This window comes from Pygocentrus nattereri, chromosome 29 (genome assembly GCF_015220715.1).
Source record: "Pygocentrus nattereri isolate fPygNat1 chromosome 29, fPygNat1.pri, whole genome shotgun sequence".
Lineage (NCBI taxonomy): Eukaryota > Metazoa > Chordata > Actinopteri > Characiformes > Serrasalmidae > Pygocentrus > Pygocentrus nattereri.
The window spans coordinates 9,080,714-9,095,990 of record NC_051239.1 but is presented as its reverse complement, the minus strand read 5'-3'; the positions used below and the strand labels follow the sequence as shown (position 1 = coordinate 9,095,990).

The following is a 15,277-nucleotide window of genomic DNA, read 5'->3' as shown; positions in this document are numbered from 1 at the left end:
CTGTTACCAAAGCAGCCATACACCTGGCCCATGTTCTAAAGCAGCAGAGTAGTTTTACAGGGAAATTTCGCAGTACCAAAGCCTGTAATTTATGCAGGGCACCCTCTAGATCTAAAATAAGAGCATTCCCCTCAAGCAGGTTTTTCCCTTATCAGTATAGAAGCTGTTGATGTAAACTGTGAGCAGAGCCCTTTAACCCCAAAGCACTTCATCATGCTGAACGGTGTCAGAGATAAGAACAGAACAGCTGAACAGATTAGATCTACTGATCAGCAGAGAAACAATGAACGACATTGACCTTGAAGAAATGCTCCTGGCTTTTATATTGTTAGTTTAAATGGACATGAATTAAAATATGGGCCTGTGTTAGTTAGATTCACAGCAACATGGGACTTCAGATAACCTACATATGACAGTCAGGCAGACATGTGAATATTCATGAGCTGTAACAAGCAGTCTTAAATAGTATGTAGGTCATTAAAGTGATAGTTTGGCACTGGCTAATGTGATTCTTTACCCTGCAGTAATCTATAAGTTCAGAGCTACTAATACTGTTTTTGGCTATGCAAAATGCTTTTGGTCATTTCTGTAGACAACCGGTTGTCATACAGTGTCAGAAATAACATAAGCAACTTTACTTGACATTGCTTAACAACCCAATTCAGTTTGAAGGAAGTAAGACCCTGTTCACTTCATGTGACTAATATCTGGATTGGATCCTGATAAGATTTTAACCACATGCATTTACGTTTAGTCATACTGAAATCTAATCTGTGTGGAATGGAATACGTAAATCCCCTCATTATGTGGCAGCCAGTTACCAAGTGCTTATCTATTCAGCCTATTTGTCTGCTGTTTGTTTTGCACAGTAGTGTCTGTCTATACTGCTATTAGGCATTTAGTTTAGTCCTGTTCTCAATCATGTGCATCCTCTACGATTATCTTCCTTGCAGATACAGATCATGTGTCCAGTTTTTTGCTACTGTAATGTGACTCAAATGTGTCTCAGACCACCTCCTGAAGTGGTCGGATTTGTATCTGTTTTAAATGCCGCTTGCGTCCGTTTACACAGGATTATTACTCTAATCCTGATACTCAAGATGCATAACGTGCTGTAAATGGGGTCCATTGCTACATCAGCCTCACAGCTCCTTCGCTAAACTGATCAGCTACATTTCTCCCAAAAGGTAACTCCTAAATTGCAATGGAAGTTGTAATGAAAGTAACAGGCTCTATTATTTACAGTGGAAAGAAAATTCCAATGAGAATCTAAAATCAGCCTCAAGAGATTGCCGTATCAAAATAAGCGCAATGACGTGGTGCTAGCTAACACAGCAGACAGGGCTCTACTGTTTTCACAGTTTTCAGTTATGTGAAGATGGACAGCAGTGGCAAGAACTGCAGAAAACCAAGTTGTGAAAAAAGGCTAGTTAGGGAGGATGAGGAGATATCCGAGCAGTGAGAAATGCTGACAGGACGCTTAAGTTACTTAGCTAATGTCAGCATCATTTGTAGCAGGTTGACTGTCATGATTATGTCAAATTTAAGACAAAATTTTTCTTCAGATTTAATTTCATCATTGTCTAGCCAAATTGTTTTTCTTAGTATAGCATATAAATAAAAAAGAAATAACAGTTTTAAAAAGAGAAGGTGAAAATGTACAGATTTTTAAAGAATTCATGTTGTTCTAAGCCAGTGCTGAGTGCACATGGCAGCAGGCTTGCAGTTAGAGTTTAAGGTGGTCTGGCCTGCATCATATAACTCCCAATCTGAAAACGAGTTCAACTCTGGCTGTGAACCACTCCGAATATTGGAGGTATAATGTTTTCAGACATAATTCTATATTTTCCCTTTTATCGCTATGAAATGGTAAGAAAGTGGAGCAGGTGCGTGTGTATGTGTGAATGTGGTTCAGGGCTTTGATATCAGTCCTAGGAGGGTCTTCTTGCCCTACATTAACTGTGGGTGAGAAGGAGAACAGCTGTGGATGATGCATGTCTCTCGCAGTATAGCAGCAACATTGCTGCAGCATTGACAGAATTCTGTGATATCATTCCCACTGCACTGCCACAGTATTCCCAAGAGAAAATGAAGGACAGACATTTCGCAGCTCATAGAGTTTAAGGGGCTTTGAACGTATGTCCATCCAAGGTATTAAACGCACACACATAACAGGGTAAGTGCAGGCATGCATGACAGACTCGTGGTGAAATAGGCTGTCTGTCTTCCTCTGGCATGCTTATTAAAAAAGACTCAAACACAGACAGTTCATTATTTACAGTGCACTCAAAGACAAAGTTCGGTGTTAACATATGGCTCGTCATTCACTAGGATTCCTAATTAAGAAGAGGCTATTTGATAGGATTTTCAGGTCAGTACATGTGCAGTTCGCCCTGCGTTATTTTACATAACAAGCCATGGAAAGTGCAGCGGTGTAGAAAATATTTGTGCCAAAGGAAGGCCGCCTGACCCAGAGTGGCACAGTAAATGAGACACACACTCAATGCATTTGAAACTGTAATCAGAGTGCTAAACATGAAATAAAAAGAGGCAGTTTAAAATGCCTTGCTGCCTCACACAATGCTTCACTCTAATGCCACCTAAAGTGTCTAAAATGCCACACCTCACTCTGATGCCACTTAGGGAATCTAATGCCACACCTCATTCGAATGACACCTAAAGAGTGTAATGCAATAAAAACTCTAATGCCATATAATGTGTCTAATGCCACATCTCACTCTAATGCCACCTTTCTCCCGAAAAACATCCTCACTGTCCTCAGAGAGAGAGAGAGAGAGTGTGTGTGTGTGTGTGTGTGTGTGTGTGTGTGTGTGTGTGTGTGTGTGTGTGTGTGTGTGTGTGTGTGTGTGTGTGTGTGGTGTGTGTGTGTGTGTGTGTGTGTGTGGAGAAAGAGAGAGAGAGAGAAGCGCTAATAAGTCAAGGTTTTGACACTCTCTCTATCCCGTGGGTGTGATAAAGGTGTTTTGTATGAGCACACTGCTGGGGTCACTGATCACAGGGCCTGGAGATGACAGCTAATTAAACGCACCCTGCCAGGCTCTCCCATTTCACCACTGCCACACTGCCATCACTAATCATCTCCTCAGGGATGGGAGCAGTGGCCTAGAACGGCAGGAGAATATACAGACTGGGCTCAGGTGTCCAGTCTCTCTGGATTAGGAGGCCTCAGTCCCTGAGGGTGTTCAGACCAAGAGAATTTAACTCTCCAGTATCCTGTTGTCTCCCATTAGTTTAAATTTACCCATGTGCACCAGAAAGTGAGCAAAGCTAGTGAAAGCTGAGGTCCCGAGGAACTTCTCTTAAGCTAATATTGGCTAATGCTTACTGCACTAAGTTGACCCAGACAATTAATTAATGACAGTTATTAGCCTTTAATACATTGAGTTGTACATGGCAAAAAACTCTGGCTAGTCAACTAATATTACTAATAATATCTTAAAAAAAATAGCTAACATAATATTAGCTAAAAAGCAAGTGCTAGCAAGCTAGTTCGCTAGATAGATCATATCTATCAAAGCTAGCCAGACCATATCCAGACATTTAGCTAGTTATCTCTGCTTATTACTGCAAGAAGCTTATCTTTATGTTCTTTCCTGTGTTTCAGTCCCACTGCACACTGTCTGACTTAATCACAAATCACAAACCTACTATTTATTTTTGTGCCAATGTAGCCACTTAGCGCCCTACGTGCTCTCAACTCAAATCTCCCTACGAGTGGAGCACCTGCACTGCTCCAGTAGATGTTCAGTTAAACTCATGTTCACACTAAAATGTATTACACTGACATTCAATTTTTCACTTGAATAGACGTCTATGAGCTGATAATAGTGGGGGTACACATACTTCAGGTTCTGGCCTAAGGGGAGAACTACAATCTGGTATTGAGAAGAAAGACAGAGTTAGAGAGGCATCAGTTCTGCTTGGGTGAAACTGCTTGAGTGAAATAAAAGCAAAGTATCTCTTTATTATACATCTGCATATAATTGGGACTGAGTTTTTATAAATGTTGCAAAAGTGCATAAAGAGAAAGAGAGAGAACTTTTAATGTATACACACATATACACATACATTATATATATATATATATATATATATATATGGACGAAGTACACAAATCATGTACTGTAGTTAAAGTAGAGATACCCGAGGTAAAATATTACTCCAGTAAAAGTAGAAGTCCTTACTCTAGACCTCAACTTGAGTAAAAGTATAAAAGTATTTGGCTTCAAATGTACTTAAGTATAAAGTATAGAGTGAGGAGCTCGGTCATCCGGAAGGAGCTCAGAGTAGAGCCGCTACTCCTCCGCATTGAGAGGAGCCAGCTGAGGTGGTTCGGGCATCTGATCCGGATGCCCCCTGGACGCCTCCCGGTGGGGGTGTTCCAGGCACGGCCTACAAGACCCCTGGGTCGCCCTAGTACACGCTGGAGGGATTATGTCTCCAAGTTGGCCTGGGAGCGGCTTGGGGTCCCCGGGAATGAGCTGGAGGAAGTTGCGGGGGACAGGATCATCTGGGATTCTCTGCTCTCCCAACTGCTTCCGCGACCCTGTCTGGACTAGCGGTCAACGATGATGATTGGATGATGGATGGATGTACTTAAGTATAAAGTAAAAGTACTAAAAGAGTAATTCTGGATCTGATGTCCTGATATCATTTTTATAACAAGACTGGCTTCATGGAATCATTTCAGGTGAAAGTCCTCCAGCGTCTCTCTTGGTAAACCAGTCTTTTAATAGAACGTCATTAATTAGTGACGCTGACGTCTATTAAAATGATCAGAAGCACAAAACACTGAAGGTAAACAGTTTCCATCAGGGAGAACCGAGTGGCTCTGAAATCACTTTTTACACACAAGCAAAGTTTCAGTGTAAGATTACTTGTTGAATAAAAACTGGCTTTAAACTCAGGATCACAGATGAGCTCCTTTACTATGTTGATCTGTAGGCCTCTGTTCATAAACATAAACCAGCCCAATCTAATTTACTATAAAATGTGTTTGTATGAATTCAGAAAAAAAGAACCATGCCAGTCATGACTGCATATGTGTACATATTTCTATATTGTGCTCTGTTTACAGGTTAGGTTAGTTCATCATTGGTGTTCTTGCTTTGCACTTCTTTTGTTTTGACATGTTACATTTTTATACGTACAAAAACCAAAAGGAAAGACAGATTTCTCAAAATGTAGTGGAGTAAAAAGTGAGATATTAGACTTTGAAATGTAGTGGAGTGAAAGTAAAAAGCCAGCCAAAATGGAAAAACTTACGTAAAACACAGATACAGAAAAAAAACTACTTAAGTACAGTAACGAATTACATTTACTTAGTTACTGTCCACCACTATATATATATATATATATATATATATATATATATATATACTGCAGAGAAAGAGAACAGTGTTCCTTTGGTCCTGTGTCCCCGATGGGTCACCTGTCACTGAGGTTAATTGAATTTGGTCTGAGGCTGGCAGATTGCTTTTTTATTGTCTTGCTGTAATTTTTCACTTCTTGACGCTTTTCTCTCTCTCTCTCTCTCTCTCTCTCTCTCTCTCTCTCTCTCTCTCACTGTCTCTGCAGACAATGGGTGAAGCGGAGCTTCTCTCCACACCTCACAACATCCAAATCAGTGAGGTGACCTGTGACTCGTTCCATGTTGCCTGGGAGATGACGTCTGAAGACACGGCTCGTGTAACACATTACTTCATAGATCTGAGCCGGAAAGAAGGAGGAGAGCAGAACCGCTTCAAACATAGAGTAAAGCCACTCCTCACTCTTATGCCATACCTCATTCTAAGGCTAAACTTTAAAGCCACTCTTCACACTAATGCCACTGATTAATGCCACACCTTATTCTAAAGCCACACCTCATGCTAAGGCCAAACTCTAAAGCCACTCTTCACACTAATGCCACTGATTAATGCCACTTTCACTTTCCACTGTAATGCCAGTGTTTAATGTATTCTAATGCCTTTCTTCAATGTTAACCCTGCCACCCTTCACTCTAATGCAACACTTTACTCTAATGCCACTGTTTAATGCAATCCTCACTCTACTGCCACACCTCACTCTAATGCCACTGTTTAATGCCATCTTCACTCTAATGCCACACCTCAATCTAATGCCACTCTTTAATGCCTTCTGCACTCTGTCACACCTCACTCTAATGCCACTCTTTGCACCACTTTTTATTCTAATGCTGTACAAATATGTTTTAATGCCATATTTTAATCTAATGCCACATTTTAGTCTAGTGGCACACTGAAGTACCCCATTTCTGCTGTATTGCCACACCTCACTCTAATGCCAGTCTTCATTCTAAAGCCACTTTTAGCTCTAATGTCACTATTCACTTGGTTGGCACGCCTCACTCAAATGCAACATCTCACTCTGATGCCACTCTTCATTCTAATGGCACTCTTCATTCTAATGACACACTTTATTCTAATGCCGCGCTTCACTGTAACCCCACATTTCACTCTAATGTTGCACTCTAATGTCACTTTAGAAATCATTTTGTACCAATTCCCCATACAAGAAGATATTGTTGCTGTCACATCAGGACCATCGCAGCAATTTTTTCCCAAATTATTGTTTTGCTATATTTTGTTAGAATTTTATGACAAATGGTCCAAAGTTACTTGGGTTAAATTCTCATTATATTACATGAAACATTCAATTTAACAACCTCCTCTCCTACTGAGTTGTCATTTAGGTGATATGTGCTTGACGTGACAGCAACGGCATTTGTGTCGAATATTCTACTAAATTTAAACTAAAAAGGGGAACGAGAGAGAGAGGTAGACGTCTAAAGATGCCTTTGGAGATGAAAGCATCTGACAGCACTCTGCAGATGCTGCAGTAACACAGGCAGCCGGGATGTTCTCTCAGTCACTACTAATCCTGAAATCCAAAAACCTCGGCCTAAAAATCGCTGGAGGCCAGTGACTCATCGGGACATTCGTTTCCTCTCCAATAACCAAAACCCACCAAGCGGCTAAAGGGCAGAGCGCTGGACTGCTCAAACAAACCACTCAGCTGAAAAACATCCTTGTTCGATTGACTTGCACTGTTTAATAGGCAACGAACTGTGCAGCTGTAGTGCACAGAGAAATAAGTAGTGCAGAGAGTTCTGTCTCTCAGAGAGAAAGCATGACAAGAGGTGTTGTCAGCTCTAGACTCCCTCAGCACTGTTTTACACGCTTCAGAGTATTGATTTTCCACAATATTTACATGAATATGTTTTCCTTTGCAACCACAGTATGGTCCTCCTTGGTAGGTAGCTACAGATATAAGTCACTGCTAATGGCTTTTTAATCACCTGCGGTTCTGCTACCGTATTCATGTAGGGGAAGCTGAAGATGGGGTTGCTATGGTTATAGCCCTCTCGTGGATTCAGCAATTGGTTTCGCTTGTCAGAGAGCAGAGACAGCACAACAAGACTAATTAGCTTTGATAGCGCTCTGATATGAAGGTTGGGGAATACTTGTGCCACAGCAGAGTTGGAGACTGGCATTCAACCTTTTGCAACAGTCCATTTGATGAATATCAAATGCGTAGAATGCACCAATGGCAAAAGTAAAGAGTTTACACTGAATTTACAACCTAATTTCACATTAAAGACATGATGTAGCAGACAGCAGATGTAGTGTACTGTTTAGCGCAAGGCTACAGGCCTTGGGAATGTGGTGTCATGAGGCTGTATTTTATGGGTGATCCGCCATTATGGCAGGGTTACCATTTACTGGATTTTAACTGTTTGCAAATGTGCCAGAATCTAACTGCTGCACTATTTAAGGCAAAATGGAAAATCTAAATAAGAAGCTATCGAATAAGAAGCCAGTCTCAGCTTTGTGGTGAGGTACATAATAACAAACCAAACATTTTACCTTTCAAAATGCTCTGTTTTCAGCCTAAAAGGTGTGAGGTGGAGTTGTGTTGTGACTAGGTGGAGTTCACTTTTTGAGCATGACGAACTGGAAAAAATACAAGTAGCAATCTTCCTTTGTATGTGAATATTTGTAGAACAAACCCTCTACGATTCCATAATGCAGCTCAACGTGGCATCAGTTCCCAAGCCCTGTATTTGTATATACAGCTTCTAAATAATGGTTTATAGGTCTAGTATAACACTGGTCATTTACTACACATAATAAAAGATCTTTCTCTTCGGTACTTGTATGGAGCGGTCCTGACCAAGTTATTCATGGTCATGGTTAAGCCTATTTAGAAATAAAGTGTTTCATTTAAGGGGTAAAGGAAAAGCCCCAACAAATGACAGTTGATGTTCTGCCTTTATAACAAACTTTACTCTATAACCTACTCTTATGCTTACTGTAGCTGGCCCTTGTTTCTTTTGACACCATCAGGATGTGCCTACCAAGCTGGTGGCCAAAGCAGTACCCCTGCCCATGGCAGTAAGAGGCCACTGGTTCCTGAGCCCTCGGACCGAGTACTGTGTGGCAGTGCAGACGGCCATCCGACAGCCGGATGGAGACTACCAGGTGTCAGAGTGGAGTCAAGTGGTGGAGTTCTGCACTGGGGGTAAGAAGAGGAGGTCAAGTTTGGGCCCAAAATGTTGTTCATAGATAAGAAACCACGGGCTGGGAGATGAATGTTCTAGTGGGCAAGAGCTTTTAAGTTTTTGCCTCACCATATCAGGCTAGTGTTGAAAAAAGAAGCTCTACAGTCGAGTATATCTGCCATAGTTGTGTTAGTAGAGATGCTCCTCTACCTTAATTTGAAGTCCTAAAGTGTTTGTGTTGAAACCTATAATTAATTGACCAATTGCTGTTCAGTAACGTCTGTGAGAAACTGCAGAGGTGAGTTACTGTTGGGTGACTGTGGTTCTGTTCCATAGACTACGCAATGGACCATCTCCAGCAGCTTCTAGATAAAGCTCAGGGAGTTGCTGGGAGGATGCTTCGGTTCTCAGTGTTCTACCGCAACCAGCATCCTGAATATTTCCAATATGTGAGGTGAGTTGGAGTCCACCACCACAGTGGCTGTACACTCTTAAAAAAGATCATTATTCAAAGGTTCTTCAGTAAAGAAAATGGTTCTACACAGAACCATGAACACTCAAAGCACCCCTGGTTCCAGGGTTCTTTACATGGTGAAAACTTTCTTCAGACTGATGCAAAATGTGCCGTAGATGGCTCTATATAGAACCTTTTTAAAAAGAGCTCCATACAGCACCAAACGGGATTCTTCTATTGTTACTATATCAAGCTTTGCACGATATAAGAATCCTTTTTGGTGCTATATGGAGCCCTTTTCGTTGATGCCATTTGTGAGCTGATTTTAGCATGAATTTTCCACGAGATTACACTGGTGGCATTTTGGCATTCATTACTTGTTAGCTACATTAGCCTCGCAGCTCCAGTGCAAAACTGCAGAAGACTTTAGATGCCAAACATGTTTTAATGGATTCTGTACATTTGGGGTAAAATTGTTTTTAATGTAATTTTTTAGCAAAATCTCTGCTTTAAAGGGGCGATATGGCCAAAATTAAATCTGTACCCATTGCTACATCTGTCATAAACATGACTTCTCACCTCCTGCAGCATTGCCACTGTAGTTGCAAAGGATTTTCTAGTTTAAACATTAGGAAAATTCCCTTCTGATGATGTTCAAGGATCGTTTGAAAAACTAGAACTGCATCAAGTGGATTTTTGAGGGCAGGCTGTTTGGATTTCTTCCCGACTAGCTGATGAATGCAGAACAAAGCCAGCTAGGTAACATTACTGCTAGGAAGCTGAATATCATGTTTATGTTTATTGGCTTTTACATCAGTGGGGGATTCCCAATGGCTGTATGCCATATGTACATAATGCATGCTGGGTACTGTAGTGAGAGAACAGCGATCAACGGAAACACATCATGAATTCTGTTAAAATGATGAGGCTGTGGATTTAATGCTAGTTGTAGGTGTGAATGCCACTTTAGGATCTCTTCCTTTCTTTTCCTCTCTCCACAGGACACAATGTGGAGGTGCGATGCTCCCGTCTCTAAAAGACAACAGCGGCAGCCACGGCTCCCCTATTAATGGCAAGCTGTGCGGAGTCTTCCTCAGCTGCAATACTGAATTTGACACAGGTCTTCCTCCCAAAGATTCCCCCTACGGACCCCTGCGCTTCCACATCTCCGCCGGCCACCTCTTGAACCCCAACACCCACCTCTACTTTGCCGACTTCTATTGCATGTACACAGCTTATCATTACGTAGTGTTGGTGGTGGCCCCTGTTGGATCAGAGGGGGATCGCTTCTGCAGCGGCCGGATGCCATTGCTGGACCTCACGGCCAATCCTTTCCTGATTTACGTCCCGGGGCCGGAGCCAACGTTCTGTCACGCAAGCGATGTTATACTGGAGGTTTTATACACAGAGCCATTGGCTCTGGACCAGGGCACTCTGGTGCAGATCAGTGGCCATCATCAGCTCATGAGTCTCTCCACAGCCAATGCCAAGAAAGACCCCAGCTGCAAGGTGTGCAACATCAGCGTGGGACGCTGAGCTGAGGATGCTGAGTGAATAAGCTTGGACTCAATGCTTTGGGAAGAACTGAGATACATCTGGAATTTTGTCAGACTACAGAAGTGTCAGCCTCTGTACTCATGACAATTCACATTCACAGTCTTGGAAGAGAAAGTCAACACCTTCAACAGTGTTATGTGATGCAAAGATGAAAAAAAAAGCGACAAGCAAGCCTCTCAGGTGAAAGACAAAACTGGAGCACTGAGGCATTCTCTATAAAAACTAAGAAATGTGAGTTAAATTAGGTCTACGTTGTTTTGCTCTAGCATGGATAAGAATATAAAATAAGCCATAAGATGTACATACTGCCAAATATATGTAACATGTAATAAAACGTGTAATGTTTGTTGATGAAAGCTTATCCTCTCCCTGCCAAGTGCTTTTAGTCATTGCTGAAAGGTGTATTGTTCTCCTTCACTGTTTGGGAACCACTGCCACATAGTTAAATAATTAAAATATGGAATTAACACTCATTTATTTTTGTAGTGAACACAGTATGTTCAGTTTCAAGGCCCTTCAAAGTTGTTTCCTGCATCAACAATCCATATTGGCATAGCCTCTTGTGTCTTTGATGACATCCTGCAGTATACTCTATATCGTTTCTGTCTGAAGGTTTTTATTTCCAACATGGAATTTTTTCAGGAGAAGGAAAATTAATATGTTTTATTTTGGACCAATTCTGTTGGACATGACGTTTTCATACAGTGTACATGGCAGCTGGTGTTATGAAATGATGTAAAAAGAAATAAAAAATAAGAGATTTTGATTGACTAAGTAAGTATATACTCATTCAGTGATGCAGCGTCTGAGTATGCCTGGAATGCGCATGCATTTGTGCCCTGTGATTCGGGGTCCGTGACTCACATGTTCTTCTTGCTTAATCAATGGACACACTCACCTTCAGCAGAGACACCTATGTTTGCCCAAAGGTGAGTCACTTTTAGTTTTGCACAGTTTTTATACAAGGCATAGACAATTTGTGTTGTATTTCTCTCTGTTGCTAGTGTGGCTATGTTAATGACCTGTGTCCTCCAATGTTATGCAGTCATGTGTAATGATGGGATGAATAGAAAACATTGTATGGAGGAGATGATAAAGTTCATTTGTGAATGCACCACTGATTTTGCCATAAGATACAATTTTATATATATATATATAATGAATAAATATTAGATCAAAAAGAACAATTAATTAAGAAATAATAAAGGTCTACTAAAATGACTACTAGGGTGTTGAGGTGCCAAACTTTTTGGAGAGCACTACAGAGGGAAACGTGGTTTATTGCACATTTAAAAAGGGCTTGAAAAGTGTATATTATTATAGGAGAGGTTGATACCAACCTGGTGATCTGCTTGGAGCACTGATGGTTGTAGAGACTGACAGCAGTAGAAAGGAAGGACATGCGGTATCTCTCCTTTACTCACCACAGGCTGCCTGCAGCGAATGGGATTCTGCAGCAGATGGGATATGTTCTCCATTAAGGGTGACAGCTTGGCCATCATCCAGCTCTCCCTCACTGCCTCAGCTGGACAGAATCCCAAAGTGTCCCCTGTACTCAAAGACCAGAGGCTCCTCAGCAGGTAGAGTCTGCTCTGACCTTTCTTGACCAGGTGTTGTCAGTCCAGTTTGTTGATCAAGTGAACACATTTCACAATCTCAATGTCCAGTCCCTGGATATTCACTAGTATTGTTGGAGGGAGTTAAGTCCAACAGAGGTCCACTGCCAGTTCTTTGGTTTTACTCGTGTTGGTCTGGAGGCAGTATCTCTGACAGCAGACCACAAAGTCCTGAGTAAGTTTACTGTACTTGCTATGACCTCCTTCTAAATGTAGCCAACGATAGCAGAGGCATCAGAGAACTTCTGCAGGTGGTGGTTTGTTGTGTTGTGGGTGAGGTCAGCAGGGTAGAGGGTGAAATATATCATACTGACATTACGTCTAGAGGATTCTGTGCTAGTCATGCTGGTCTAAGCTCTTTTTCAAGCAGGGGAGGACAAGACCTTTCAGTCACCTGCCTCTGAGCACTGTTGCCATTTCATGAACTTTTCATTTTTTGTTATATAATAATGAAACAATCAGAATATAGTGTTTGATACAGTGCTAAATGTAAAAAATTTTGTTTTGTAAGTGGTTTTTGTTCACCAGTTCCACTGCTACAATGACGCTAATTTCTGCTAGCATCTCAATCTGATTTCCTCAAAGCAAACACAGACATTCAAAGTATGTAAGACATTCAAATAATATATTTATTAACTTTTTATTTTGTAGTTTCACAGTGAATTATTCAGTAAATACTTCCATTCAAAGCCCATCGCTAATGGAGCAGCAGTTTAGCTTGTTGTGGTCAATATAAGAAGAATTTTACTCATTTTTACTCCGTCAATCAGATTTTTGGATTGGAGCTCCAAATAAGCTTATCTTATTGTTTTCATTATGATTAAGGGGAGTCCGACTCAAATGTTTTGAATACAGGCCTGGTGATTACAACCCCAGTTCCAATGAAGCTGGGACGTAGTGTAAAACATAAAAACAGAATATGATGATTTGCAAATCCTTTTCAACCTATATTCAATTGAAGATATTACAAAGACAAGATATTTAATGTTCAAATGGATAAACTTTATTGTTTTTTGCAAATATTCACTCCTTTTGAATTTGATGCCTGCAACACGTTCCAAAGACGTTGGGACAGGGGCAACAAAAGACTGGGAAAGTTGAGGAATGCTCAAAAAACACCTGTTTGGAACATTCCACAGGTGAACAGGTTAATTGGAATCAGGTGAGTGTCATGATTGGGTATAAAGGGAGCATCCCTGAAAGGCTCAATCATTCATAAGCAAGGATGGAGTGAGGTTCACCACTTTGTGAACAACTGCATGAGCAGATAGTCCAACAGGTTAAGAACAATGTTTCTCAAAGTGCAATTGCAGGGAATTTAGGGATTTCATCATCTACAGTCCATAATATCATCAAAAGATTCAGAGAATCTGGAGAAATCTCTGCAAGTAAGCGGCAAGGCAGAAAACCAACATTGAATGCCCGTGACCTTCGATCCCTCAGGCGGCACTGCATTAAAAACCGGCATCATTCTGTAAAGGATATTCCCACATGGGCTCAGGAACACTTCAGAAAACCACTGTCAGTGAACACAGTTCGTCGCTCCATCTACAAGTGCAAGTTAAAACTCTGCCATGCAAAGCGAAAGCCACATATCAACAACACCCAGAAACGCCGCCGGCTTCTCTGGGCCGGAGCTCATCTGAGATGGACTGACGCAAAGTGGAAAAGTGTCCTGTGGTCTGACGAGTCCACATTTCAAATTGGTTTTGGAAATCATGGACGTTGTGTCCTCCGGGCCAAAGAGGAAAAGGACTGTCTGGATTATCAGCGCAAAGTTCAAAAGCCAGCGTCTCTGATGGTGTGGGGGTGTGTTAGTGCCCATGGCATGGGTAACTTGCACATCTGTGAAGGCACCATTAATGCTGAAAGGTACATACAGGTTTTGGAGCAACATATGCTGCCATCCAAGCAACGTCTTTTTCAGGGACATCCTGCTTATTTCAGCAAGACAATGCCAAGCCACATTCTGCACATGTTACAACAGCGTGGCTTCATAGTAAAAGAGTGCGGGTACTAGACTGGCCTGCCTGCAGTCCAGACCTGTCTCCCATTGAAAATGTGTGGCGCATTATGAAGCGCAAAATACATCAACAGAGACCCCGGACTGTTGAGCAACTGAAGTTGTACATCAAGCAAGAATGGGAAAGAATTCCACCTACAAAGCTTCAACAATTAGTGTCCTCAGTTCCCAAATGCTTACTGTGTTGTTAAAGGGAAAGGTGATGTAACACAGTGGTAAACATACACCTGTCCCAGCGTGTTGCATGCATCAAATTCAAAATGAGTGAATATTTGCAAAAAACAATAAAGTTTATCCATTTGAACATTAAATATCTTGTCTTTGTAGTGTATTCAATTGAATATAGGTTGAAAAGGATTAGCAAATCATCGTATTCTGTTTTTATTTATGTTTTACAAAATATCTCAACTTCATTGGAATTGGGGTTGTATTTTTAAAGCATCATACTCACCATATATGCTTACTTATTATTGTAATTTTGCCCATTATGAAGTAATCCTGCGTAAAAACACCTTTGGTGAAAATTCATATAGGACGTAGTTAAATACTCATTTGACATCACAGCTTCCTGTACAGTACCCACAACCTGCTACTGTGTAACTGAGGCATTTCTAGAGCAGTATGTCACTGAATATTCTCGACAGTTAGATCAGTGTTCCATCACATCCTGTGAGTGCTCAACGAGAATAGGTTACAGGATGTAAATCAGCACCGCTGTAGTGATTATGCAACAGATCACTGACTAGTTCTTGGCAGTTTTTGGGTGACATGAAAAAAGAATGTATGTTAGTTTTCCGGCCTCAGAGTTTCACATCAAAACATGCCATAAAATTACTCTGAATCTTTGTGAGTCACTGTTCACATTCTTTTATTAAGATGCAATTATTAAACTTTCATTCTGACTATGAAATCAAGGCTGATTTTCTTTCTCTCAGTTCAGTTCAAGATAGCTTTATTGGAATGACTGTACCAAGTACAACATTTCCAAAGCATAATTACAACAGTGAGAACATCAGCAACGACAGTATTATTAATAATAATCATATTTTGCAAGTTGCATGTCAACAAGATATATTTCATTTCGA

At 41.0% G+C, this 15,277-nt stretch overlaps 1 protein-coding gene across 1 annotated transcript in view; it reads left to right on the top strand.

The window, feature by feature from the left end:
* LOC108426626 (phytanoyl-CoA hydroxylase-interacting protein) overlaps nucleotides 1-11,701 on the top strand; it is a 15,439-nt gene extending 3,738 nt beyond the window's left edge. Inside the window, exons 2-5 of the mRNA XM_017696263.2 lie at nucleotides 5,599-5,775; nucleotides 8,388-8,562; nucleotides 8,879-8,996; nucleotides 9,998-11,701. Coding sequence (XP_017551752.1) covers nucleotides 5,602-5,775; nucleotides 8,388-8,562; nucleotides 8,879-8,996; nucleotides 9,998-10,532 — 1,002 coding nt within the window. The 5' untranslated portion in view covers nucleotides 5,599-5,601 and the 3' untranslated portion in view covers nucleotides 10,533-11,701. The remainder of the gene's footprint in view (nucleotides 1-5,598; nucleotides 5,776-8,387; nucleotides 8,563-8,878; nucleotides 8,997-9,997) is intronic.
* The last annotated feature ends 3,576 nt before the right edge of the window (nucleotides 11,702-15,277 follow it).